This window comes from Dromiciops gliroides, chromosome 3 (genome assembly GCF_019393635.1).
Source record: "Dromiciops gliroides isolate mDroGli1 chromosome 3, mDroGli1.pri, whole genome shotgun sequence".
Taxonomy (NCBI): domain Eukaryota; kingdom Metazoa; phylum Chordata; class Mammalia; order Microbiotheria; family Microbiotheriidae; genus Dromiciops; species Dromiciops gliroides.
The window spans coordinates 217,262,340-217,289,242 of NC_057863.1; the positions used below are offsets into that span (position 1 = coordinate 217,262,340).

At 38.7% G+C, this 26,903-nt stretch overlaps 1 protein-coding gene across 2 annotated transcripts; it reads left to right on the forward strand.

The window, feature by feature from the left end:
* Positions 1-2,608: 2,608 nt before the first annotated feature.
* RBBP7 (RB binding protein 7, chromatin remodeling factor) lies at positions 2,609-26,903 on the forward strand. 2 transcript variants are annotated; one of them, XM_043991171.1, is made up of 12 exons: positions 2,609-2,914; positions 4,095-4,239; positions 8,437-8,582; positions 14,198-14,371; positions 15,713-15,828; positions 18,255-18,415; positions 18,998-19,124; positions 19,220-19,297; positions 20,470-20,546; positions 22,733-22,790; positions 24,680-24,790; positions 26,787-26,903. In XM_043991171.1, exons 1-12 carry the CDS (start codon positions 2,899-2,901, stop codon positions 26,853-26,855), a joined length of 1,278 nt encoding a protein of 425 aa, XP_043847106.1. In that variant the 5' UTR covers positions 2,609-2,898; the 3' UTR covers positions 26,856-26,903. The 2 variants fall into 2 exon arrangements, with proteins under 2 accessions (XP_043847106.1, XP_043847107.1); XM_043991172.1 differs by lacking the exon at positions 2,609-2,914 and adding an exon at positions 3,126-3,327.

Genomic DNA, 26,903 nt, shown 5'->3' on the forward strand with positions numbered 1-26,903 from the left:
TTGTCTTAGTTACCTCTTTTGTAAAATAGAGATTTATAATATCTTTCATGTTTCATCTGAGGATCAAATGATACAATGTACCTGAAAGCACTTGAAAAATGTGAAATGGTATTCGAATGCAAGGAGCTATTATTACCTCCTCTTCCCTTCAGGTGTTTTCACAATGGGGCCCTTTTTCACAGAAGCAGATGGAGCCTACAATTTTCAACCCCCCAATTAGCCTTTCCGATATTGAGGTACCCCCACACCATCCTTCCCTTTTTATGTCTGTTGTTTCATCTTTAAACTTTCACTTCCTGTGTAGGACCTGCAGTGCTCACTTCCTCCCCATGAAGATACAGCCCACATCCTCCTCTATCAGGCCAGAAGGGGTTAATGTCCATCTGACCAACCCTTGACACTGGTCTCCCTAGAGAAGCAGCAGCAAAGGCTTGTCAATGGAATGAAATAACCCAGACCGGCCTATGCCTCCGTTTTCTGGGAAAGATTGATTGTGCTTCCCCTGGAAGGGAGGAGGTGAAGTTTAAGGAAAGGGTGCCACAGGATGCAAAGCCCCTAGCACAGCCCTGACCTTTTTTTTTTCCAAGAGGAACAGAAACTCCAGTACAGAAAGGTAGAATTACTGCTCAAAGGGACTAGACTGGCATCTAGGCAAACCCCATCATTTTATAGATGAGGACTAAAGAAATTAAGTGACAATCCAAGGTTGTACAGAAGCAGTGTTTGGACCCAAGTATTTTAATTCTAGTTCCTCTTGCTTCTTCCACTGAACCATTTCAGGCCTTTCTTTGTTCTTAACTTGGGGTCTGTGAACTTAAAAAAAAAATTAACTGTATTTTGATAGAATTTATTTCCTTTGTAATCCTATATATTTTACTTCGCCTTTAAAACGTTAATCCGAGGGGGCAGCTAGGTGGTGCAGTGGATAAAGCACCAGTCCTGGATTCAGGAGGACCTGGGTTCAAATCAAGTCTCCGACGCTTGACACTTACTAGCTATGTGACCCTGGGCAAGTCACTTAACCCTCATTGCCCTGAAAAAAAAAAAAGTTAATCCGAGAAGGGCTCCATAGACTTCACCATACTGCCAATGCGGTCCATAACACAAAGAAGTTTCAGAACATCTGCTTTTGAGTTAGACAAAATAAAAACAAAAAATCCATTTGGAAGAATGAATTGTCTAGAAGCGGATTTTACCTGGGGCCTGTGAACTCAAAAAGTTCCTAACTAGATTTCAATATAATTGGCTTGCTTTGTAGTTTTTATAAATATATTGATAGCTTACATCAGATGACACCAAAAAAAAAAAAGGTTAAGAACGCATTTTAGGAAAACCAAAATGACATTTTATACCCTAGTCTAAGCACCTTTACAGGGCTTCGATACTAACAAAATTAGAAGGCTTTCCCCTCTACTCCTCAACCCCGGGGACCCCTCTGTGCCCTCCATTTCTCAGTCTCCCAAAGCCTCCCCCAAACAGCCTCTTTCCTCTCCAAGGAGGGCCCCCTTTCCAGCAAGGGGTTGGTCCGTGCTGTCATAACCATCGGAGCCAAGAGCTTGCACATCCCTGAGAGTGACAGTCCTTCAGTAAGCCCACATGCTCTGGTTCTGCCCAGGCTCCAGCAGATGGAGGGGGTTGGGAGTGGGGGGAGACGGAGGGAAGTCCCCATCGAGCGAAGCCTCGACTATAAAGGAGTTTGATCCACTGGCTCCTAGATTTAAGGCTGGAAGAAGGGTTAGTCTTGCCTGGGATCTTGAGATGCAAAGGCTCAGCATGAAACCGAGTTCCAGGGAAAACCTCACAGCAGCGAGCGGGTGCTACACCCTCCACCCCTTAGTACCTGCGCGTTTTTAGTGAAGCACCTAACTTCTCGGGGCATTCCTTTAAGGGTGCTTGCTAAAGTAGGGGGTCTTCTCTCTACCAAAACGAGACATGATCAGGGACTTTCCCAAATTCAACAACCGCAGCTTCTCAGCGGCCGCTCCCCAACACGCAGGCATTCCCCAGCTAGTACGGTTCTACTAAACAACTACTACTACTACTACTACTACTACTACTACTACTACTACTACTACTACTACTACTACTACTACTACTACTACTACTACTACTACTACTACTACTACTACTACTACTACTACTACTACTACTACTACTACTGCTACTACTACTACTACTACTACTACTATACTACTACTACTATTACTACTACTACTACTACTACTACTACTTGCACGTCGCGTGCAAAAGTGCTAGGCGCCAACGCCCTCCTCCACAACAAGGGGAGGGGAAGAGGAAGGGAGAACGAACCAGGTGCGCTCACGCTCCCGCCCGCGCCTCTTGGGCATTCCCCCCCGGGGCTCCTTCTCCACCTCCCCTTTTCTCTCTCTAAATCTCTCAGTCTCTCTGTCTCTCTCTCTCTGTCCCGCTTCCCCCCCGCCCGCGAAGCGAGCACACCCTACAGTGCGCACGCGCGTCTCGGCGCCTCCTATTATTGGACGCCGCGGAGGCGCCGTTTGCTCTCTGACTCTCCTTAGCCGCCTTCCCCCGCTCCCGCCCCGCCCTCCGGGGCTTGTAGTGCGCCTGCGTCTTTGCGACTGGAGCGGGCTGGGAGGCGCGGGTTGAAAGTCTCGTTCCAAGTTTGGAAAGAGAGAGGGAAGCGGTTGGGGTCCGAGCCGCCCCAGCAGCGGGAGCACGGCAAGGCCTGATTCCGGAGGACGGGGCGCGGGGTGGGAAGGCAAGTGGCGGAGGCGTCCAGGGCTGCGGATTCTGGGAGCTGGGTGACGCGGCGAAGACTGGCGGGGCTCCGGCCGGCTGGCGTCGCGCGGCTAGAGCGGGGGAGATCGAGACGGCGCCCGAGGGGCCTGGCGGCCGGCGGGGCGCGCTGCCTGACACAAGATGGCGAATAAAGAGAGTAAGCGGGGATGGGGGATATGGGGGGGAGAGGTTTCTCCCGGAGGGGTTTGCGCACGCGTGCACGCGCGGCTCGTGGAAGGAAGCAGGGATGGGGGGTGCCGGAGCGTCAGCCCCAGAAAGGCGCGAATGGGGCTCGGGGCGTTGGGGAGGGTGGAAGGGGTCAGCTTAGGGAAGCAAGGGCGGGGACACGGCCGGGAGGTCCCTGAGCACTTCCGGGGGGCTGGGAAATAGACGAGACAAGTGCTTTCTCCCCTCCGCCCCCCTTCTCCCTCTGTGTCCTTGGTCCTGCGGCAATTCTAGCACCATCCCTGAGGCCGGGGTAACTATCCCTGGCCTGGGGTGCGGCCGTGGGTCTCTTCCTAACAGTGCTGTAGTTTTCGTTTTGTTCTTGCAGGTTGGAAAAGAGGAGAGGTGCGTTGCTTTTAAAAATTAAATCTGATTTGTTAAAATTATTATAAATACGTCCCCCCCCATCCATCCCCATTGGGAAAAAAAGGAAAACAAAACCCTCGTAATTTGCAGAGTCAAAGGGAGGTGGGTGCATATCTGCTCAGTTGGGATAGTGCAGGGAGGGATTGAAATGTCACATATTTTGGGGAAGCCGCCCACCAAAATCTGGATTCCCATTATCTTGTCAGATTACCTTCTTCCCCTCCATCAGGCCTCTACTTGTGTAATTGAAAGAGCATCTTTGCACTGCTAGGTTCTGGAGACACAAAGATGAAATGGCAGATTTCAGCTCTCTCCAAACTTGGAATTATTGCTTATGTAATAGCCGAACTGTGTATTTGCAAAATACTGGCTTCCCCTTTTTTTTTTTTTGGCAATAAATCATTTACTTGACATCAAGACTGCCAGGAAAGTCTTTCTGGTTATACCTCTTTAGTAGTTGTTTAGAACAGTTAGGGCCAAGATAGGACAGATGTGGTAGGTTTTAAACAATCTTGATAGACTTTGTCTAATGGAGTCACCTGTGTAAGTTAGTTCTGACTAAAGATATTCAGTAAGCATTTGTCAAGTACCTGCCATGTGTCTTTCATTGTGTTAAGTACTGGGGATACAGAGGTTAAAAAACCCCAACAAGGTTCTTGCCCTAGGGAGGCTCACATTCTAACCATATATGCCTATTCCCGGGGTTACCACTTAATATATATTGATTAGTATTTTCTCATTTTCAGTGTTTGAAGATACGGTGGAGGAGCGGGTTATCAATGAAGAATATAAAATATGGAAAAAGAATACACCGTTTTTGTATGACTTGGTTATGACACATGCCCTTGAATGGCCCAGTCTTACTGTTCAGTGGCTTCCTGATGTAACTAGGTAACTAAAATTTAAACAGTTCAGTAAAATTATTTTTACAAAACAGATATTGAAATAAGGGGGAGGGGGTTTGAGTGATTGTAAATTTCTAATTCTAAATATTTGTCTATATTTTGTTTTAAAAATAGGTTGAGGGGCAGCTGGGTGGTGAAGTGGATAAAGCACTGGCCTTGGATTCAGGAGGACCTGAGTTCAAATCCAGCCTCAGACACTTGACACTAGCTGTGTGGCCCTGGGCAAGTCACTTAACCCTCATTGCCCTGAAAAAAAATAGGTTAAGACAGTTAACCTTAATTTTAGAATACATTACAATTATTTCATAAACTTATGGTTACCTTGCATTGTAAAAGACAAAATATAATGATGAAGTTAGTTCTAAAGGAAAGAAGAACTAAATAACATGATATTTTAACATAGATCTTGAAAGTGGATTGTGATGAGTAGATTATTGATTTCAGGTTCTGGGTTGGTTCATTCTACAGATGAAAATTCTGGATGGTCTTCATTGTCTTCCAGTTAAATGTTAGGAGGATATGACATTCTTTAGCAAATAACTTGCTTTTTCCCTCTTAAATTTATTTCCTCATTTCTTGTTTAGGAGTAGCTCATTGTGAAAGAAATAAGGTGGAGGCGCCTATGGTTCATTCAGATTTGAATAGTCAACACTTAGGAGCAGTTTTGGTAAAAGTATTCCATATGTTTGGATGAAAGACAAGTAAATATATTCATTGTCTAAGAAAATGACAATAACAATAGCCAACATTTATATAGAACTTGCTATGTGCCAAGAACTGTGCTAGGCACTTTACAATTATGATCTTATTAGATCCTCACTACAACCCTGCTGTTATTATCCTCACTTTATATTTGAGAAAACCAAGTCAAACATGTTAAATGACTTGTCCAGGGTCACAAAACATGTGAAGCCAGATTTGGATTCAGGTCTTCCTGACTCCAGGCCCAGAGCTCTATCCAGTGCATCACCTAGTAGATAAATGAGTATTAGTATTTTGGAACCTAAGAGAACATGGTTTTGCTAGTGCTGTTCCTTGTTTTCCTCTACAGACAAAATTGACAAGCCAGTAAAAATCTGCTTGCTGGTAGCAAAGAGAATGTTGAGGTTTTTGCTGATCAAGTCTCTCCATAATTTCGGATAATAAAAGAGATGACTGGATGAATAGGGAGATTGCATTGTGTGAAGTATTTCTCTCTCTCCCACCCCCCATCCCTCCCATATTGCTGTATAATAATAGAAGTTAATAATATCACACCTTTATTCCTAGCCCTAAGGGGTTAGAGCCTCTAGTTAATTTATAAGTAATGTTGGAAACTATAGCTTTCTTAAAATATCCCACTAGTTTCAAGGCTTGGTTAAATAAAATATTGAGAAATGTTATGTTTTAGTTCTATAAGGTCCTTTTCCTGGTGTGTATGGGAGTTTATTTATAAAAATAATTAGCATTGGTGTATGAAACCTTAATTTTTTTCCTATAGACTCTTCTGGCTACTAGAAATTTTGAGGATTATTACCGAGGGTCCATAATAGTTTGCTATCACATTCAACCCATTTTTACCACCTCCACCATAACTCTGGATTAGTTACCAGGAAATATCTTTTATTTTGTTTTTTTGTTTGTTGTTGTTGTTGTGGGGCAGTGAGGCTTAAGTGACTTGCCCAAGGTCACACATATAGTATGTGTCAAGTGTCTGGGGCTATATTTGAACTCAGGTCTTCCTGAATCCTGGCCTGGTGCTTTATCCACTGCGCCACCTAGCGCCCCTCTCCCAAAATATCTGTTAAAACAAAAACTATTACTTTGTCTAGCAATATACTCTTCAAAGAAGGTGTTCTCCAGAAAGTCTGCTTCACATAGGATGGTGTCTTTTGGTTGATTTTTATAAGCCATATCAAATGTAGGTGGGAGCAGAAAAGAATAGTGCAGCAGTGAATGATGACCACATTCCTTCCAGTTTGGATTTTTATGGCATCTTCATTTTTATTTGAAGTATTGTAAATTCCCAGAATGTCAGGGTGACTTGCATTCAGAAAGAGAAGTACAGTATGCATTCTTAAGATTATCTGTCCTATTCTCTATTAAACTAGGAAATGGAATCAACTTTTCAAAACCATTTTCAGAAATCTATAGTTAATGATAGGTACTTCATTTCTTATCATGCCTATTAATAATATGGGTTCTCAAATATATCTTACCATGATTTTATATTCATATTTGTCCTCTAATAAGCCTGCTTCATGGTCTGTCACTGGTAGTAAGTTTTTCACTTAACAACTGAATGGAAGCAGTGAACTTGGAGGGGGGGAAACTAAGCTGTTTTGAGTGGTAACTTTTTGGAATTCTGCTTTTTTTTCCTGTTGACATCACTCTTTAATTTACATGTTATATTAATGATCTCTGGGGGGGTTTAAGTGTGGGGAACTCCTTCCTTTACTAGGCCAGATCACAGCCATGTATCATAAGCCCTAGGGGGTTGCTAGAAGCACATAAAAACTATGCAACTTGTCTAGTGTCATATGAGAGTCAGAATTTGAAGTCATCTTATTCAAAGCCCAGCATTCTATCAACTCTGACAGGCCTTCTTTCTGTTCATTTTAAGTTAAATCATCTGTTTCATAATTTCTCACTGGCAGTTTTCTTCACCAGTGAAATCAGTCACAGATCCATTCTCTATCCCTCTATTATGTTGTTAAACAACTTCTGAAATAAAAGAACTATGATTTTATCAGTGCCAGTATTGCTTCCTTAAACAAAAGCAAAAGAAATATTTTATCAGAGCTTCAAATATTTCAATATTTTATGCCATATTTGAAAAATGACCTGTAAAGTCTGTTGAGCTGCCTCACTTAAGGAATAGTGACAAAAACCAAGAGGAAATGGATTTGAGAAAGTGAAAGTTATTCCTTTTACTTGTCAAGCCCCCATTGCACTGGGTTAGACTCAGTGTTTGAGAAAAAGTTTGGTATTAGTTGACCGAGAAAATCCATATGGTATTATATTGAAGAAAGCACTCTTAGTGGTACAAATTTTCTCTTAAAACAGCTCAGTCAGGAAAGTTTTAAAACGCTTAATATATACCTAATTCTTGAAGTAACCCAATACCTTTTTTTTAATACTAAACAACTACTTAAATGGCATCTTGTATTTTAGGTTGCCCATCATTAACTAGAAAAATGTGGCTTATAAGTAATACTTTTTTACATGTTGTCTTTCACTTTTTAAAATCATTATCCTTTAAATATTTTCCTGTCAACCTTATAAACATGAGAGGCTGGTATGTATTCTTTCACCTACAAGTTGGACAGAGGATTTTATCTGTGAATTATTTTTAGTTTATTCCATATCATTTAGTTTCTTCTGTGCTTGATCTGAGGCATGAAGTAATTGAGCTCACTGTGCATCCTTGCTTTTTTTCCTCATCCAGATACTTGACAATGGTAACCTACAGAACATTAGTGCTTGATAGGACAGTACAACTTGAGGAAGATTTGCAGATTAGCTAATTTTCTTTGGAATCATATATAGCAACACTTCTAGAAAATATAGTTGGACAAACATTGCTGATATATACAGTTAGAAATTTGCTTTTTGTTTTTTAGGGCAGGGCAATTGGGGTTAAGTGACTTGCCCAGGGTCACACAGCTAGTATGTGTCAAGTATCTGAGGTCAGATTTGAACTCAGGTCCTCCCGATTCCAGGGTCACTGCTCTATCCACTGCGCCACCTAGCTGCCCCACAAATTTGCTTCTTGAAAAAAAAAGATGCCATTATATACTACCAACGTATCCAACTGTCAGAAAATACTTCTAAATGAAACCTGTGCTCAGTAACATCTTCAAAATACTTTAGGTGGACTAAAACCTTACACCCATTTTGCTTACATATCCATGTCACTGTAGTATTTTCTCATCACTGGGTCAGCTTCCTTGGATTTGCTGGGTTTCTTGTTAGTCTTGAATGAAACAGAACATGAGGGCTTCTGCATGATACTACTCTCTGGGAGAAAAAGGAAGTCCCGCAAATAAAGTCAGAACAGTTTCTTGGGGTTTGGACAAAGATTGAAAATTTATGTTTGGCTTTACTCTCCTTTTTTTTAGGGTTTGATTGCCTTTGTCAGTAGCTAGATGGTCTACTAAGGATTTGTGTGTTTTACTTTGCTTTTTTTTTTTTTTTTAAACAGACCAGAAGGAAAAGATTATGCACTTCATTGGCTAGTGCTGGGGACTCACACTTCTGATGAGCAGAACCATTTAGTGGTTGCACGAGTACAGATTCCTAATGATGATGCACAGTTTGATGCTTCCCATTATGATAGTGAGAAGGGAGGTAAGTAGACTATAAACTGTTATCAGAGGTATTAAAGGGATTGTATATTTACTGAGCACATGCTCTCATGAGACTCAGTCTTTGGGGGGGTGGGGGGGCAGTGAGGGTTAAGTGACTTTCCCAGGGTCAAACAGCTAGTAACTGTCAAGTGTCTGAAGTCAGATTTGAACTCAGGTCCTCCTGAATCCAGGGCCAGTGCTTTATCCACTGTGCCACCTAGCTGCCCGAGACTCAGTCTTGATAAAAATAAACTGAAGGCTGAATTTACTCAGTCTTAATAATAAACAAAGCTGAATTTATATCATCACTGTAGTGAATGGTAATAATCATGTGGCAGTGTAATATACCTTTTCTTGCTCAGGAATTTGTATCTTAAGTGAATTAAAATAATATTCATGGGCAGGTTCTCTATTTCCAGGTAAAATCATATGACTTTATGTCTCATATGTACTACTGTAATCATTTATTTTGTTACTTAGTAGAAATAACTAATTGTTTAAGAAATCACAACCCTTTAGCTGAGACCTGAACTGAAGCAGAGCTGAATTTGAAGAGAAGTAGCACTGGGACACTGGCACCCATTCCTCAACTGTCCTCTTTGCATACTGTGATTGTAAGAACTCCTGAGGCTGCTGTTCAGGGAACACTGTGTCATGTATTTGCAATGATATTTTCTGATATCTATAGGATAGATGTGAAGGGCAGTTGTGGAACTTAAAAAGGAAATAAATAAATGTGGCAAAGTGCATACAGGACTTGGTTTTGTGTTTTGGTATATAGTAGCAGCAGAGTAAAGCTTCTAAAGGTATTCTTATTTCTTAGGAAACCGAATAGTCATGTATTTGGTATATATAAGACCACCTAAGATATTTAAGTCAGTGTACATATTACTTGTTATTCCTTAGGAAGTCACATGTCATGAAATTATCCAAATGTCTTGTGCCCAAGTCCTGTCCTTGGATTCCTCTAGCTAAATCTTTTCCAGTGGTATGGTGGTATTAGGACATAGTGGAAATTGGAACCATGACTTTAGAGCTGGAAGAGACCACGGAGGTGAATGAGTCAACTCCATTTTCAGGTGGTGAAACCAAGACATTCCATCATATAACTAGTAGGGCTGGAGGCAGGATTTGAGCCCAGGTCTTCCTGACTACTAGTTCAGCACTTGCCACAAGAGAAGCTGCATGATTGTATTTGAACATTTCTTTTGAAACCCAAAGTCACTGTATGGAAAATCGGGCTCTTTACAAAATGAAATTTTTACCCTCATTTCCTCTGCTTTCCTAAAGTTAATTAAGGACTAGAATAGAAATTATTTGTGATTTTTCCCTTACTTAGTCTATAATTTCTAGCCATTTTCTCTTCTCAATCTGACATTGAGGTCATTTTAAGAATCTGGTTTTTGTTAGTGTGGGTGCACTTTTCACCATTGCAGATTATAGAAAGTCTTTGAGATGGCTGAAGGCTGAAAAATCTATCACCGTGTGGCAGTCCTGTTGATGAACCTCACCTAATAGCCAGAGTACTCAGAAAATAGACATAAAATTAATCATTAGATCCAGTACTTTAAATGTTTCTAGCTTAGTAGGTAGGACCTGCCAGATGTACTCTGCTGACAGAACTTTTGGAAATCCAGTTTTACTTCCAGGTCTTGGTGAGTGAGGGGAAAAGCCCTTTAACGGAAAGGGAAATTAGATCTGAGGAGAAGATTCCATTATTAATATAGGAACCTTAGTTAATTTATGGTTCCCAATTTGGACATCTGTTACCTCATTAAAAAGTGATTTACCATACTGATAATGGTCCAGATTTATAGTTTTCCCCCCTAGGTCGAGTGTGTAGATGATCTCTATACGCACTATACTCACACTCTTGGTTTTATCTTTTTTGGATAGAGACAGATGTGATGATAGAAATGAAGACATCATACCTATTTGAATAGAAATAAATTTGTTAATTTGCTATGATTTTGATTTGCTGTGATTATGATATGATAATTTTGTAGGTTTTGCTTTATGGGTATACTTGAAAGGGCTTAATAGGTTATATTTCTTTTCTTCATCCCTTAGCTGCTTACTAAAGTATCTCACTTATCCAGGGGTCACTTAGGCCACAAACTGAACTATTTGAAACACAGGAGAGAATTTGGAAGAAAGTAAAGGACTCTATAACCAACCCAAGCAGATGTCATCCACACACCAAAGTTCTTGTTCTTTTCTCAGGAGAGTCCATTAGGTCCTTATTCACAGTTTTTTGTTTCTTAAATTTTAAGATACTGTGTGTGTGTGTGTGTGTGTGTGTGTGTGTGTGTGTGTGTGTGTTCGTTCGTTCGTTCTAATTAATTTACCAACTCACATTGGTTTCTAGAAACTTCAAATTATAGAAGTGAGGAATTTTTAGAGGCAGGTCCCTTAACAGCAGCAAAAACTCATGGGTACAAGGACATGGCAAAAATCCAAGGAAACAAATGATGGAACCATTTAGCACAAGTGCACAATACTAAGTAGTTATAAACCACAATCACTTTGAAGAACATCAAAGCTATCATAGCACAGCAAATTATGTAGTCATTGTGATGGAGGTAAGGAGGAGGCAAATTATGTTCTTTACACTTTGGATGAATTTAAAAAGCATGGTAGCATCCCAGTTAAAGGTGGTTACATTAAAGAGTTCTTTTCATCCTATTTCTGTGTATCAGTTTGTAATTATCTTTAAGATTATATAGCAGAAGCCTTCTTTAATGCCATTCACATAAGACATTCACTATAACAAAAATCCCTGACTCTGCTATGCTTGTACTGCAGAGAGCCATGCTTTGTTCTGACCTTAAACCAATATCCTTCAGACATTGAAGTCATCTCTTACAGTGAAAGTGTAGCATCCCAACCCAAGCACACACACTGAGGAAGACTCTGTAGGCAAGTGATTAAAGGTGTGCACATAACAATCCATCATGTTTTGGGCTCTTTTACTTCAATAGGTATTAGAACAAATGTCTTAGGCACACATCACCGTGCCAGGCTGCTCTAGGGGATGCAAAAGAAGTAGTATATTAGTTTGAATGTAGGCCTTGACAATAAAATAATGATCTATTTGAAAGAAAAAAAAACTTAAATCCACAAAATTACCATAGTAAAAATATGCTTACTGCAAGGTTTTTTAATAGTTCATTCAAACCTGTTTTCTCTAGCTTTACAATAAATGGCCCTATAAGCTACACTCTTATGTATATATCAGGTTTGGGGAAAGAGTATGTTATATGTTCTAACCAATATGAAATAAGAATGATTCCTGGGGCAGCTAGATGGCACAGTGGATAGAGCACCAGCCCTGGAGTCAGGAGTACTTGAGTTCAAATCCGGCCTCAGACACTTAACACTTACTAGCTGTGTGACCCTGGGCAAGTCACTTAACCCCAATTGCCTCACTAAAAGAAAAAAAGTGATTCCTGACCTCAAGGAACTGAAGCATGAAAGAAGTAATGAATATTGAAAGATTATACAAGTCTAAGTTCTAAAATTTTTGAAAGTAATTATTACTTTCTGATTTCAGAGACGAGAAAGGTTAGTGAGCATTGGGTTAGGAAGAGTAATTTTCTTGGAACAAATTACTTAGACAATTTTAGGTGCTATTAGAAACAAAAAGAGAAGTTAGAGGAAGGAGCGGGGGTGTGGGGGGGGGGCAGTGGAAAAACTAAAACTGACTTTTATCTTTTAATGAGAGTTAAGATTTTCTATCCAGAGGTCAGGGAGAAGTATATTTGCAGTTTTGAGCAGCAAGATCAAGTAATACTGTAGTAGAGAGAAACAGGAAATGATGGGATCATGGAATTGGGTGCTAAAAGTGTTGATATACATTTCATGGGCGGGAGGAAGATAATATTTACACAAATAAACATTGTACAGGGAACATAGTGAAAAGCGGGTATAATTAAAACTTGGAGGAAAAGATTAAGAAAGACATTCTGGTTCTATGTGTTTTTCCACCTGTTGTGGACATTATTAGATTCCAACTACCAGTGGATTGGAGAGTCATGGGTAGTAATGAGAACAGTTAGCATGGAATAATTGGTCAGAAAGTTTATTGTAGATAGAGAATGACTAAAAATCTGGGTGAATAAAGAAGCATGGAATTATCAGTGAAGGCAGAAGTTTCAGTGGGTATGGGTGAATCAAAGAGAGGTGAAGATATGCAATAAGGTTTGTTTATGCGATCCTAGGGATGAACTAGTAGTATTTGTATTGAGGCCCCCCAGTCTTTTTCTTTTTAAAGCAATTTTGGTTCTGTCCTTTCCAGTTTTTGGCAAGGAAAATAAAATAAGCTGCTTAGTCTTCAATTGGATGTTAATTTCGTCCATCCCAAATAATAGTTCTATTCCTCTTTGTTGTCCTTAGCTTTCTTCACCAGATTAACTGGTTTTTTTAGGTGTAGCACCCCTCATACTATTATATCCCCCCCCCCCCCATAAGGAGGGTTAAGTGACTTGCCCAGGGTTACACAGCTAGTATGTGTCAAGTGTCTGAGGTCAGATTTGAACTTAAGTCCTCCTGAATCCCAGGCCATTCCTTATCCACTTCGCCACCAAGCTGCCCTTCATACTATTTATGAGTCTACATTTCCCCTGATTTAAAAAATAAATTTAAATGTTTTTTCCCAATAACATGTAAAAACGATTTTTAAATTTTGAAAAAAATTATGAGTTCCAAATTCTCTCCCTTCCTTCCCCCCCCCCATTGAGAAGGCAATCAATTCTGATGTTGATTATACATGTTCAGTCATGTGAAACATTTTCATATTAGTCATGTTGTGAAAGAAAACACATAAAAAAGTAAAAAGTAGTATGCTTTGATCTACATTCAGGTTCTATCAATTCTTTCTCTGGAAGTGATTCCATATTTAGTTAGACTTTGTATGCTTGCCTTTTAAAAACCTATGTTTTGTCTTCAGAATTGTATTCTTGAGAACTTCCCAAGCCTCTTGTGCTGATTTCCTCTGTAAATTGTTAGTCTCTGGGATCCTACTAGTCATTTCATTTCTCAAAATCCATGTAAAAATTTTGAATGCATTTTAAACTATGCTTTGCTTACCTTTATTTCTGTCTCAAAAAAAACAAAAAAACCCGATGCAATGGTGATTTCTCAAGCTTCCTATCATTTCCACCCCAGTAGCCGTTGCCTTTTTGGTGAGAATAAAGTCCTTAAAGCAAACACGTGTAAAATATCCATAAATCATATCTTGAATGCCAGTCAGTTCAAATAATTTGGTGGTCTAAAATCAGATAAAGTTGGGGCAGCTAGGTGGCACAGTGGATAGAGCACCAGCCCTGGAGTCAGGAGTACCTGAGTTCAAATCCGGCCTCAGACACTTAACACTTACTAGCTGTGTGACCCTGGGCAAGTCACTTAACCCCAATTGCCTCACTAAAAAAAATCAAATCAAATCAGATAAAGTTTAAGGTAGACATAAATTAAAGCTTTATTTTTGAAATGTGGCAGGCATGTGCCCTAGTTTTATACTAGTTTATGTCATCATGTTGTTACTCAGGTTAAAATCCATTGATTGAGCTAAATACCTTTCAGCTGTTAATTCTCAGTATATTTTTCCCACTAAATTAGAATTTGGGGGCTTTGGATCTGTAACTGGAAAAATTGAAACTGAAATAAAGATAAATCATGAAGGAGAAGTAAATCGTGCTCGTTACATGCCCCAGAACCCTTGTATTATTGCTACAAAAACGCCATCTTCTGATGTGCTGGTTTTTGATTATACAAAACATCCCTCTAAACCAGGTAAGTAATAATTGTTGGGTCTTTGCTTGTAGTGACTTCTTGTTCTTGATTTCTTATTTGTTTTGTTTCACTTTAAATGATGAAGACTTGACTATTACAAGGAAATTCAAAATAGCAAATTTCTGGAAATTGATGAGAAGCAGAAATGGGACAAAGCTTTTTTTTTTTAAACAAAATTAAATTATGTAATTCAAGAAAATAATACTTTTTAAAGGTAAATGAAAGCTTACCCTGAGCCACTCAAACAATATCTGGAGTGTCAGTAAAGCAGAGTGGCCCAGAGGTGGAGGACCAAGGATGGGAAAAGGACTTGAAATCTTAACATAGAAGGAATACCTGAAAGAACTGGAGACTTTTACCTTCAGGGACATTGGGCAGAAGGGGTGAGACTTAGAATCACAGAATTTTAGGACTACAAGGGTTCACAAAGGTCATTTTTTGTTCAACCCCTTCCTTTGGAGACTGAGAAAACTTGAGGCCCCAGAAGTTGATCTGGCTTTTCTTTAGTCAGACAGTAATTTAGTGGCAGAGACCAAACTACATCTTCAAATATTTAAAGTGTTTTGGTCTTTCTTTTCTTTTCTTTTTAAAATATGGGACCTAAGACAAAAGAGAATTACAAGAAGAAAGATTTCTTTTAACACAAACAAGAATTTTCTAGCAACAAGTTCTTCAAAGACAGGCTGCTTTGTGAAGTAATGATATTCATCACTGGCAGCAAGTCTAGAGGACTACTTAATAAGGATTTTGTCCTGGTAACCCTCAAATTGGATAGAATATCAAATTAGATAACCTCTAAAATCCTTGCTTTTCAAAGATTCCATATGGGAGGTTTACAAAACTCATAGACTGAAGCTTTCTGAAGTTGCTGAATTTTGATTTTTGTTGTTAGGTTATTTACATTGCCTATTGGAAAAATGAAGCTCAAATGGGGGTGGGGAGAAAGAGGGAGAACAGCCCCATCAAAGCATTTTATATCCTACTATAAGCTGTAATTTTCCCTTAAGTCTGGTTAGTAAAAAAGCTCAAGAGTGGCCTGTAATTAATTGTATTTCAGTGTGTATGTTTTTGTTGCTCAGTTTTTTGTTTTTCATTCAAAGAAATTTTATTTTAGGCGGGCAAACCTATATTCAAATCAGTTCCAAATATGTCTTTATCAGTAGTTTCCCCTCCGACATATTAAAATAAGAATTCTACATGGTCCTTATTGGAGCCAGATGCAACATTTTTTTTTTCTCTTATATTTTTGGTGTTAGTAAGAAAACTTATTTCAGGTCATTATTCTCACATAATGATGTAACAAGTACAATTTAACTTTTATTTTTGTTTTTGTTTTTTAAGACCCAAGTGGAGAATGTAATCCTGATCTTAGGTTAAGAGGTCATCAAAAGGAAGGTTATGGTCTTTCCTGGAACTCGAACTTGAGTGGACATCTCCTAAGCGCATCTGACGACCATGTGAGACATTGGTTCTTCATAAGCTAATGTTCAACGAATATACTATACTGCAGTCACCATAGGAAACGTTATATAAATAAATTATTTTCAGGATATACTCTTAAAGATTTTTATTGATGACCTTTTTTTGTTTGTTTTTGGTGAGGCAATGGGGTTTAAGTGACTTGCCCAGGGTCACACAGCTAGCGAGTGTCAAGTGTGTGAGGCCGGATTTGAACTCAGGTCCTCCTGAATCCAGGGCCGGTGCTCTATCCACTGTACCACCTAGCTGCCCCGATGACCTTTTTTAAAAACATACTCATGCTGAAATCTTAGGTCTCCCCACTCCCCTATCTAGTGTGCCATTCCTTGTAACAAACCAGGAAAAAACCCAATCACCATGAGCTGAATCTGAAAGTCCACGTAGGTGTTGATGGGCTACTCCTGGCGATGCTTCAGCAGAAATGGCTGGCTGTGTTCTCATGTTCACTATACACGATGAACTTGAGGATCTCAAAGTATTTTGAGAAAATGATGAGTTGACTTAATGATAGAAAAGCCTTTCATTTTTAAGTATAAACAATGGATTATTTCTGAAGTGGTTCCATTGCTTTTTGTGAGTATATCTTGTATACCTTGAAATAGAAGACAAACGGTTAGCACACCAGTTTGGGAATCTTGCCTCAAACATGTACTCACTTTGTGACCCTAGGCAAGTTGCTTAACCTCTCAGACTCAGTTTCCTAATCTGTAAAATGGGAGTGATAATAGCACCTTCCTCACAGTTATTGTGAGGACCAAATGAGATGGTAAATATACTTACGCAGTTTTACAAACGTTAAAAGCTATGTAAATGTTAGTTGTCACTAGCAATAGTAGTAGTATTAAATAACTTCTAATTTATCTGTTAGCATAGTGTGTGTTGATTCAGTAGTTCTGTAAAATAATTCAAAACAGTTATTTCATATTCTTTTGTCCACGTAACTAGCCAATGAATTAAAATGACACTATTCCACCTCCCAGTATGGGTTGGGAGGTAACAGGAAATTGTCACATAAATTTGAAAAAGAAAGAAATTACTGAAATCCTATTTTCTTATTAGTTGGTCATCTAGCCAAGGGATTTCTTAACCTTCCAGTGGTGTGGTGAATCCTATGGACTCCTTCCCAGAATATTGTTTTTAAATGCATAACATTTATAGGATTACACAAAGGAAACTGATTATACTGAAATAAGACTGGGCTTTTTTCCCTCTCCAGGTTTATAGGCCTCCTGAAATCCATCCATGGATCGCAGGTTAAGAATCCCTGCTCTAGTCCATAGTTATTTGTTTAATAATAATAGCTATCATTCATTTAGTGCTTTCAGGTTTACAGAGTGCTTCACATGTGTTACTCATTGCACCATCTCCCCCAAATGTTCATAAATGGAAACAGTGCTATTCAGATTAAAGTTTTTGTGGGTTATCAGACAGAAGCCTTGCCTCCAGTGGCCTCGTCATTTTGGCAAAATTCTTCATGTATGTGCCACACTCAGTCTCTCAGTCCCCCACCCACCCAGTACGTCCTGCTGCTAGAGTAATCAAATCCTCTGACTCAAAAAACTGTGGCTTCACATCACCTGCTGGAGAAGGTCTGCCCTCCATCGCCTAGATGCCGAATGGGCCGAATGTCTGGTAATTTGGCCCCAGCCTACCTTTTCAGTCGTCTTATTCATCAATCTTCCCCTGGCCGTACCTGGTATTTTGGCAACATGGTACTTCATTGGCCCTAGACCTCGTGCCTTCTAAATCCTTGTATTTTTGTTCATCTTCCCCCACTGCAGTCCTACTCCTTCTTCCAAAGTGAGTCCAAATGCTGCTTCATCCAGTGAAACCTTTAATTCCCTTGTACTTTCCTCATTACACACACACACACACACACACACACACACACACACACACACATATATATACACACTATCACAAAGGAGACTAGATCTCTCCCCTGAGCAGGTATCACTTTGTACAGTTATACAGTGCAGTTTGATGATGTCACTTTGCAATATCATTAACACCTAAGTAACATTTCAAAAAACCTTTTGTAACTCTTATGGATTATGGCCACATCCAGGTCCTGCCAGAGGAATACTTCTGACCTATGGAAAGCCTTGAGTTTGACTTTCTAGAAATGTTAAATAGCTCCCTTTTGCCTCTACAGTCTGACTTCAAAATACCCTTCCTTCTCCATTAGCTACATTGGGCTACTAAGCATACTCTTGAGTTCAGCATTCTGTTTCTCACATCCAGGCCTGCACAAAGTTGTTACTTGTGCCTGGCAAGAAGTTTCTTACTTCCTGCTAAGAAGTTTTCCAAGGCTTAGTTGTATAGTAAATTTTTTTTAAATGATTTTGTATTTCAAGGGTATTTTTAACTCATTTCTTACAGATATTTTTTTGGTTTTTTGCAGACTGTCTGTTTATGGGATATAAATGCAGGCCCAAAGGAAGGCAAAATTGTTGATGCCAAAGCAATCTTTACTGGTCATTCTGCTGTTGTAGAAGATGTGGCATGGCATCTACTGCATGAATCATTGTTTGGATCTGTTGCCGATGACCAGAAACTTATGATGTAAGGTGGAAAGATCTAAATTGTTTGGAGGTTTTTATCCGCCATGTTGACAAATAGTATAAATGTGAATGAACTTTTGGACTGTAGCTAAGTATCTCAATTCTGTTCAAATCCCAGGTTTGCAACTTGCCACACATGAATTTGGCCAAGTTTCTTAACTTTTCTATATTTCAATTTCCTCATGTAAAAGGAAAGGGTGGTTAGTATTAAATCATCTCTAAACTGAGCAGATCTAAATCTGTGGTCCTGTGTGCTTCTGAGTGAACCATAGAGGGAGGGACTAGCAAAAGAGGTCAAAAAAGCACTTGAAGCAAGAAATTCATTCTACTTAAGGTAGAATTTACAGTTGTCAGCAATAGGTATAATGGTTTTTCTTTATAATTTTCATGATCATATGTAAAGTATAGAATCTGTTGTGTGTTGGGGGATTTCATTAACAGCAGGAATAATATTTGCCAAGAACCGGTATAAAATCATACATGTTCAAATGGAAATGATTATTGCTAGTAGAAGTGTTGTCATTTATAGCTTTGAAGGCTAGGTATATCCCTTTTCACTTTTTTTTCCCCTTCTCAATTACAGCTGGGATACCAGGTCCAATACAACATCCAAGCCAAGTCACTCTGTAGATGCCCATACAGCTGAGGTCAACTGTCTGTCGTTTAATCCATACAGTGAATTCATTTTAGCAACTGGCTCAGCTGATAAGGTTTCTAGATTTTTTTGAATTTCTGTAGTTGTGTATGTTGTTTTATAGTGTTTATCCCAAAAGGCTAAATTGCTTTCCCATTTTTTTCTCCTCAGACTGTGGCTTTGTGGGATCTGCGTAATCTAAAATTAAAACTCCACTCCTTTGAATCTCATAAAGATGAAATCTTCCAGGTGTGTGAAGCTTGATGGATGTGCTTTAACTTTTTTCTAACTTGTTGCATGAATGTTAGACTGAAGAATTTATAAAGTCCTTTTAGTTTTATTCTTTGTTCTTGGGAATACTCGAATTTACTTTGGCACTGGTTTGGATGCTGGGCTCACCTATTTGGTAGTTTGCTTACCAATATTAATTCAGTATTATATCAGATTTTACCTGAATGAAATAAATCATGTGATTTCTAGTAATTAAGAAATTACAATAATAGGCTTTTTAGGTAGTAATTCAAGGACTGAGAGTTTTCTAAGCTGTAATTTTACAGTGAAGAAAAAAATAAACCTTGTACATCTTTGTAATTTCTTAAATTTTCTCATAATACACTAATTGTATTTTAGTTGAATTTTTATGGCAGTTTATTGATTTTAATTATGTTGGAACTTTGGAGAATTATTGAACTGAGTGGGGAGATTTAATTCTGAAAGGCTTCCTGAACCTTAAGTTAAACTATGAATGGTAGTGTAAATGAGCACTTACTGACAGTCAGGAGTTTGTGTGGGAAAATTGTCATAGTCATCATCATCATCATCAACAACAACAAGCACTTAGTGTACTTACTGCCTATCAGGTACTGTACAAAGCCCTAGGGATGCAGTGGCAGACTTGTCTTAGGACAGGCCCTGTCCTTTAAGAAGCTGATGTTATTCATACAGTCTCATATTGCCATAGGAACCATTGAAGGGAAAATTCATAGCTTTGAAAAGTTTCCCCAGTTCAGAAGTAAAAGAAGAAATTATAACAAGAAAGGACAGCAAGAGTACGTGTCTGTTGTCTGTGTGATCTCCCCAGGTGTCCTTGATTTTTTTTTTCACTTAGTTATGATGCCCAAAATTCCCCAAATGAGAATTTTTTAGGTAATTAATTCTCAAGTAAAAATAAATACCCCAGGACAAGTTAAAATAATATTTAGTAATTTATGAATTAGTTCTGTTAAGTGCCACCTTTTCTCAAGATCACAGTCTTCTCCATAGTAGAAATTCATCTATATTGTGTCCATCATAGACAGCAACTTTCAAAATGGAGCTCATTTTCAAGTTGAGGACTGACCATATTCTACAGAACATGTAATAAATAATCCTTCGGTTTTTAGAAATTTTTAATTGCTGTTCGTTTTTCAAACTCTTGCTAGGTTCACTGGTCTCCACATAATGAAACTATCTTGGCTTCAAGTGGTACTGATCGACGTCTAAATGTATGGGACTTAAGGTAATAAGCTTGTATTCTAGTGACAAGATTTGGCAACTATCTTTGCCCAGTAGTTTTTTGCCCTGATTTTTGCTGCTTATTCAGACTTAATACCTTTTTTGTTTAACTTTTTAATCCTTTTTTAATCTGTTCACTTTATTTTTAAGTTTACCTTTTTATGATGTCACTTCTTTCCACATGATAATCATTTCTAGTTATAAAACTCCAACTCTAGCCTTCAGCCACTGAGTGCCCTTTGTAACAAAGGAAAACAAAACCAACTCTGTGTAGTCAAGCACAATTGTATGGAACATTTTATACCCATACTCCTCCATCTCTCCAAGAAAAGTGGGAAGGAGCATTTCCTCTTCTCAGTATTACAGTGTTTGATTTCATTTTAACGTCCTGTTGGTGGTTTGAAAGTGAGTTTGGTTTGAATCTTTGTGTATATTGTTTTCCTGTTTCTACTTGCTTCATTTTTCATCAGTTAATAAAAATTTCATGTTTCTCTTTTATTTTTTTAGTGAGGCAATTGGGGTTAAGTGACTTGCCCAGGGTCACACAGCTAGTAAGTGTTAAGTGTCTGAGATCAGATTTGAACTCAGGTCCTCCTGACTCCAGGGCCAGTGCTCTATCCACTGCACCATCTAGCTGCCCCCAAAATCTCATGTTTCTCAAAGTTCCTTTTATCTATCCCTTTTTGTTATAGTAGCAGTCCATTAAATTCATAAGACTATAATTTATTTAGCTCTTTTCCAATCAGTGAGTGTCCATTTTTTCCAGTTTTTTGCTACCATAAAAGGATTTATTTAACCATATGACACCTGTTTTCCCCCTATTTAGCCTCCTTAGGTTACATGCCCAGCAAAGGACATCTCTGGGTCTGGTTTGGTTGTTTTTTCCCTCACATTAATTCCTAATTATTTGGCAAATAGTAGACAAATTAAAAGCTCCACCAAGAGTTTGTTAATGTGCCTTACTTCTGCAGTCTCTCCCCACCCCCATTGACTATTTGAGATATTTTTTTGATGTTTTGTTGAGTATTAAGTGAAACCTTAGGGTTTTTCGTTTTTGTTTTTTTTAATTTTGCATGTCTTTTAGTAAATTGGGAGATAATTCGTGATAGTTAATATTGCTTTTCAAGATTGTTCATCCACCAAAAGGGGGCGGGGGGGGGGGCAAGCTTAGGTGGCACAGTGGATAGAGCACTGGCCCTGGAGTCAGAAGGACCTGAGTTCAAATCCAGCCTCAAAAACTTGACACTTACCAACTGTGTGGTCACACAGGGCAAGTCATTTAGCCCTACTTGCCTCACCCCCAAAAAAGATTGTTTATCATCACTTACCTTTTGGGGGGACCATGTAGACTTCCTTTCCATTTTAACTAACTTGTATTTTCTAGTTATGGTTGGGGGTTTTTTGAGAATGTTGTCATTATTGATGTAGTTTATTTTTCTTTTGTCACTGGACAGAAGAATCTCACATTTAAGTTATCAGTTAACTTAAAGCTTGTAGAGTGTAAAATCCATGTGATTCTTTATACTTTCTGATCCCTTTTCCCACAACTTTGCCACCTTCACTTTTTAAACAAAAGAAGGACAGAGAACTACCAGCCCTTTTGTATTTTCCTTGATGTTGTGGGTCACTGTGGCCACAGAAGTCATCCCCATCCAGTGTCCAAATTGCAGGTGAGGTGTGATTAATACTTAGCCAGGCTGTTCCTTATGAAACAAGTGAATAATACTTGAAACTGACAGTTATCAGGCTGTGCTTAAATAGCCTCCAGAAGCCCAGGGTAACCTTCATTTCACAAGGAGAAATCAAAAAAGAACTTTGGTGGAATAAAATGAGACAAGTGACAGGAAAAGAAATTATATACGGTAGATCTTCATTTCTACTGGCGAGGGGTCCCTATGGATGAAACTCTGGCCTTTGGCCAATTAAGAAGGTAAAATATCTTCCCCCAAACTGTATTTTCAAAGGAAAACAATTCATATTCAACTGTTGTGAATACATACTCAAGTAGCACATGAAGGACAGAAGTGGAAAGAAAGTAACAAAATGGGGTGTAGTGGAGAGAAAGGCAGACCAGGCACTCTGAGTGGATTTTAAAATCGTTTTTAATAAAATGTGCTCTCTGGTGGCAATAGCTTTTCTTTTGTATCAATTCAGATTACAAGAATCTAGGTGCCCTTCTTTTTCTTACAGTAAAATTGGAGAAGAACAGTCAGCTGAAGATGCTGAAGACGGACCTCCAGAACTTCTGGTACGTCTGTAGCTTTATAATGCACAAAAGACTTGATCATATTCCTTTACACGTGGCCTACTTATTCTAGGAAATATTCAGAACCACAAAAATTCCAGTGCAGGAGAATATGGAATGTAGAGCAGTCACTGATTTACAGGTACGAGTGATGCTTCACCTTGTACCAGACCTGTGTCGTCCCTGACATTTGTGTGTAAAGGAATTGTGGTGTCTCCATTTCAGATTTTGTTCAGTAAATAAATTATAGATGGCATTTTAGGCCTACCTACATTTTGTCTGTGCCTCATAATGACCCTGTGAGGTTAGTGTTTCTAGTAATAGTTGTAGTAGTAGTCAGTCTCCTCCTTTTATAGGTGAGGAAACAGAAGCTCAGAAAGGTTAAATGACTGGCCCTGATCATGTGTTCTTTTTTTTTTTTTTTTTGATCATGTGTTCTTTTTGTTTGTTTGTTTTTTTGAGGGGCAATTGGGGTTAAGTGACTTGCCCAGGGTCACACAGCTAGTAAGTGTTAAATGTCTGAGGCCGGATTTGAACTCAGGTACTCCTGAATCCAGGGCCGGTGCTCTATCCACTGCGCCATCTAGCTGCCCCGATCATGTGTTGTTTTTTTTTTTAGTGAGGCAATTGGGGTTAAGTGATTTGCCCAGGGTCACACAGTTAGCAAGTGTCAAGTGTCTGAGGCCTGATTTGAACTCAGGTACTCCTGAATCCAGGGCCGGTGCTTTAACCACTGCGCCATCTAGCTGCCCCTCGATCATGTGTTCTTAATGTATAAACATAAGTCCTTTACCACTTCAGGAAGAAGGTCCAAATTAATCTCAGTGTAAATTCTTTTTTTGTTTTGATTTTTGTAAATTCTTTTTTAAAGTAAAGACTTTACTTGGTCTGTCTGGCTTTAAAATTCAATATCCTGAAAATTTGTTTCCCAACTTTTTTGTTTGGTGATCCTTCTGTGAACCTCCTTGGATGTCCAGACTTGTTTAGCACTTAAGTCATTGTTAGTTACACGAACACTTATTAGTGCAAGGCCCTGGGCCCACATACAAGGATGCAGTAAGGCAGGTATGTTCTACTTACCTATCCTTCAAGACTCAATTCAAATCTGTTCTCCTGGAAACTTTCTCAGACCATACCAGCCTACAGTGATTTCTCCTTCCAAACTTAGAGCATTTATTATCTATGCTCTTTGTTAATCGTTTATTTTCTCATGGTAGGTTTCTTGTTTCACTTTCCCTTTATGTACATGCCTTCTGTCACATAAGGTAGAGACCATTTTATACATCTGAACATCTTTTTTAGGTTTCCCATATTTTGGGGGGGGAGGGGGACATAAAACTCTAGTCATGTATGCTTCTTTTATTTCTGAATTGAGGGCCTTTTGACCACTTGGCCTGTGAGGTCCATTCAGGCTCCAAATTGTCATTTTCCAGTCCTCACCTTTGCCTTCTGACAGTGTTGGTTACAAGTTGTCAGAGTGGGCTGGTGTAATCCATGATGGCAGAACACACCAAAGGGAAAGCTCCTGGAGATTCAGGAGTATTTATTTTTGTATTTGGTACACATAGTGTGGTTTCTTACTAAATTAGGACTTTTGAACATGAAGTGTATTCCATGCTAGGTGGAGATCTTCTGAAAGACTTTAAATAGAATCTGGTAGTATTTTTATAAGGAGATGTCTTGCATCTTTTACGAACCTCTACCTCACTCATACACTTGTGATGTAATAACATTTCCCTGGTACTTTGAAACAGAATGTTTCTTGATAGTTTTTGAACTGGACAGCATCATGTTGAGGTAGGTGTCTCATAGTTGCAAATCATATAGCATGTAACAAAAAACAGCTTTTGTGTCTTCTATGTATTTACCAGCACTTTAATTTTTATGGACAGTTTATTCATGGAGGACACACTGCCAAGATATCAGATTTTAGTTGGAACCCCAATGAGCCTTGGGTAATTTGTTCTGTTTCTGAGGATAACATCATGCAGATATGGCAAATGGTAAGTATTGCTATAAGTTTCTCCAGTTTTTCTATTTGGGAGTCTTATCTGTATCTACGTCTCAAATAAGAATTAACTTTGATGACTTAGAAATATAGAAGTACCTGAACTGTTTGGGGACCTAATTTATAGCATGAGTGCTATTATACCAAAAAACAGCTGGGGTTCTAACTTTTCACATTTATATGAACTTTTTGCATTTATTTTGGTTTTCCTTCATGTACATTTCACGTTTCATCTCTCTTCCCTCTTCCTGCCTGTCCCTGAGAGCCATCCTTTAAAAAGAAATAGGAATTTAAAAGAGAACACAGTTCAGTACAAAACACTTCATCAAAGTCCAACTTGAGTATCTTCAGTATTCCACATCCATTCTCTTATGGAGGAGGGAGGTTAACTTCTCTCCTTTAGGACCAAGCTTGGTCATTATATATTCATAACATTTGCTTTTGGGTTTTATTATTGCTGTTCGGCTTATATCTTCATGTGCTTCTGAATTCTTCATATTCATTGTCATACAGCGGAGTGGTGTTCCATTACATTCATATATCACAATGCAGGACCTTTTTGTAAAGTTAATCTTGCCTTAGAGTAGGAACTTAGAGTCAAGAGCTGGGCATTTTCTCTTAGCATTTACCATTTGTGATTTGAAACATGTTTTTCATATTTTTGACTCAGTCTCTCTTGGGGTCTGACTCTTGCTATTGCATTATTCAGTATTTTTTGATATATTTTGCTCATTCTGTCTTTATTTTCTTCACAGGAAAAACTTTAAATTTTATGTAGTGAAAATTGCCTATTTTATCTTCTCCTTTGTGCTTCTTTTAAGAACTTTCCCCTTAGCAGCCATAGTTCTGCAAGCCCCCATTTTGAGCTTGCTGTGATACTTATTTCTGACACTTTGATGCCTCTGATGGGTTGGGCTTTGAAACTTCTCATTTGCACGTGAATTGTTGCTTGCAGCTTACACCTGGTGTATGTATAATTGCTAACAAACTTGAGCTGCATTTCAAGAGGGCCTCATCCCAACTTTAGAATGCTTTATGAAAAATATGTCACAGGATTTTTTTTAAAGACATTTTTCTATCCATAGAGAACAATCTTCAAAGTACCCTACTTAAGTTTTAAGTAAAAGGGGGGAGGAAAGAGACCATGCACATTTAAAGTATACATATGGGGGCAACTAGGTGGAACAGTGGATAAAGCACTGACCCTGGATTCGGGAGGACCTAAGTTCAAATTCGGCCTCAGACACTAGCTGTGTGACCCTTGGGCAAGCCACTTAACTGTTGTCGCCCAGTAACAAATAAATAATAGTGAAGTATATATGCATATGTATGCATACAGATAATTCATAAGGAAAATATTTTCTCTATCAGTGCACTTTAGCATGAAATAGTCTAAAACAAGTGACCTCTCAAGCATCATACAAATTGTACAATATAACCCTGGTCTTCTGAAGCCATATTTCTAGTTGCCACCATTTTATCTTGTATCACCACTTTCAACAAATATTATGCTTTTAGAAAATGTCAAATAGAGAAAAATTATTTTTTTGAAAAAATGAACATGGATAGAACCAGCACAGGGCCTTGAGTCAGACCCGAGTTCAAATGCATTCTCAGACATTGATTTTGTGACCCTGGGCAAGTCACTGAACCACCTATCCCCCAAGGTTGTTGGCTCAAATTATATATTTTTAAAGCACTTTTAGCAAAGTGCTGACACATGGTAGGCACATGTTTGTCCCTCCTTTTGTAATAAAACAGTGTAAAGAAAACTTGTAAGGCCCTAAATGATTCATGATTCCTTTTAAGTTTTTTTTTTTAATCTCAAATTATTTCCTCATTACTATTTTAAAGTTCTTTGGTGAAAAGCCATTGGAAATGTTGCAAATAAAGACCTATGAATCTTATGAGGTCTTCCCATTCTGATAAGTACTGGTTTTAGATTATTTGTGCCAAGTTTTGTGTGTAAACTTAATTTTTTTATTTCCCAGGCTGAAAATATTTACAATGATGAAGAACCAGATATAGCAGCATCAGAACTGGAGGGTCAAGGATCTTAAAACCTTTTATGTCTAAGATGAAATTAAAGATTGCTGGATATTTGTCAA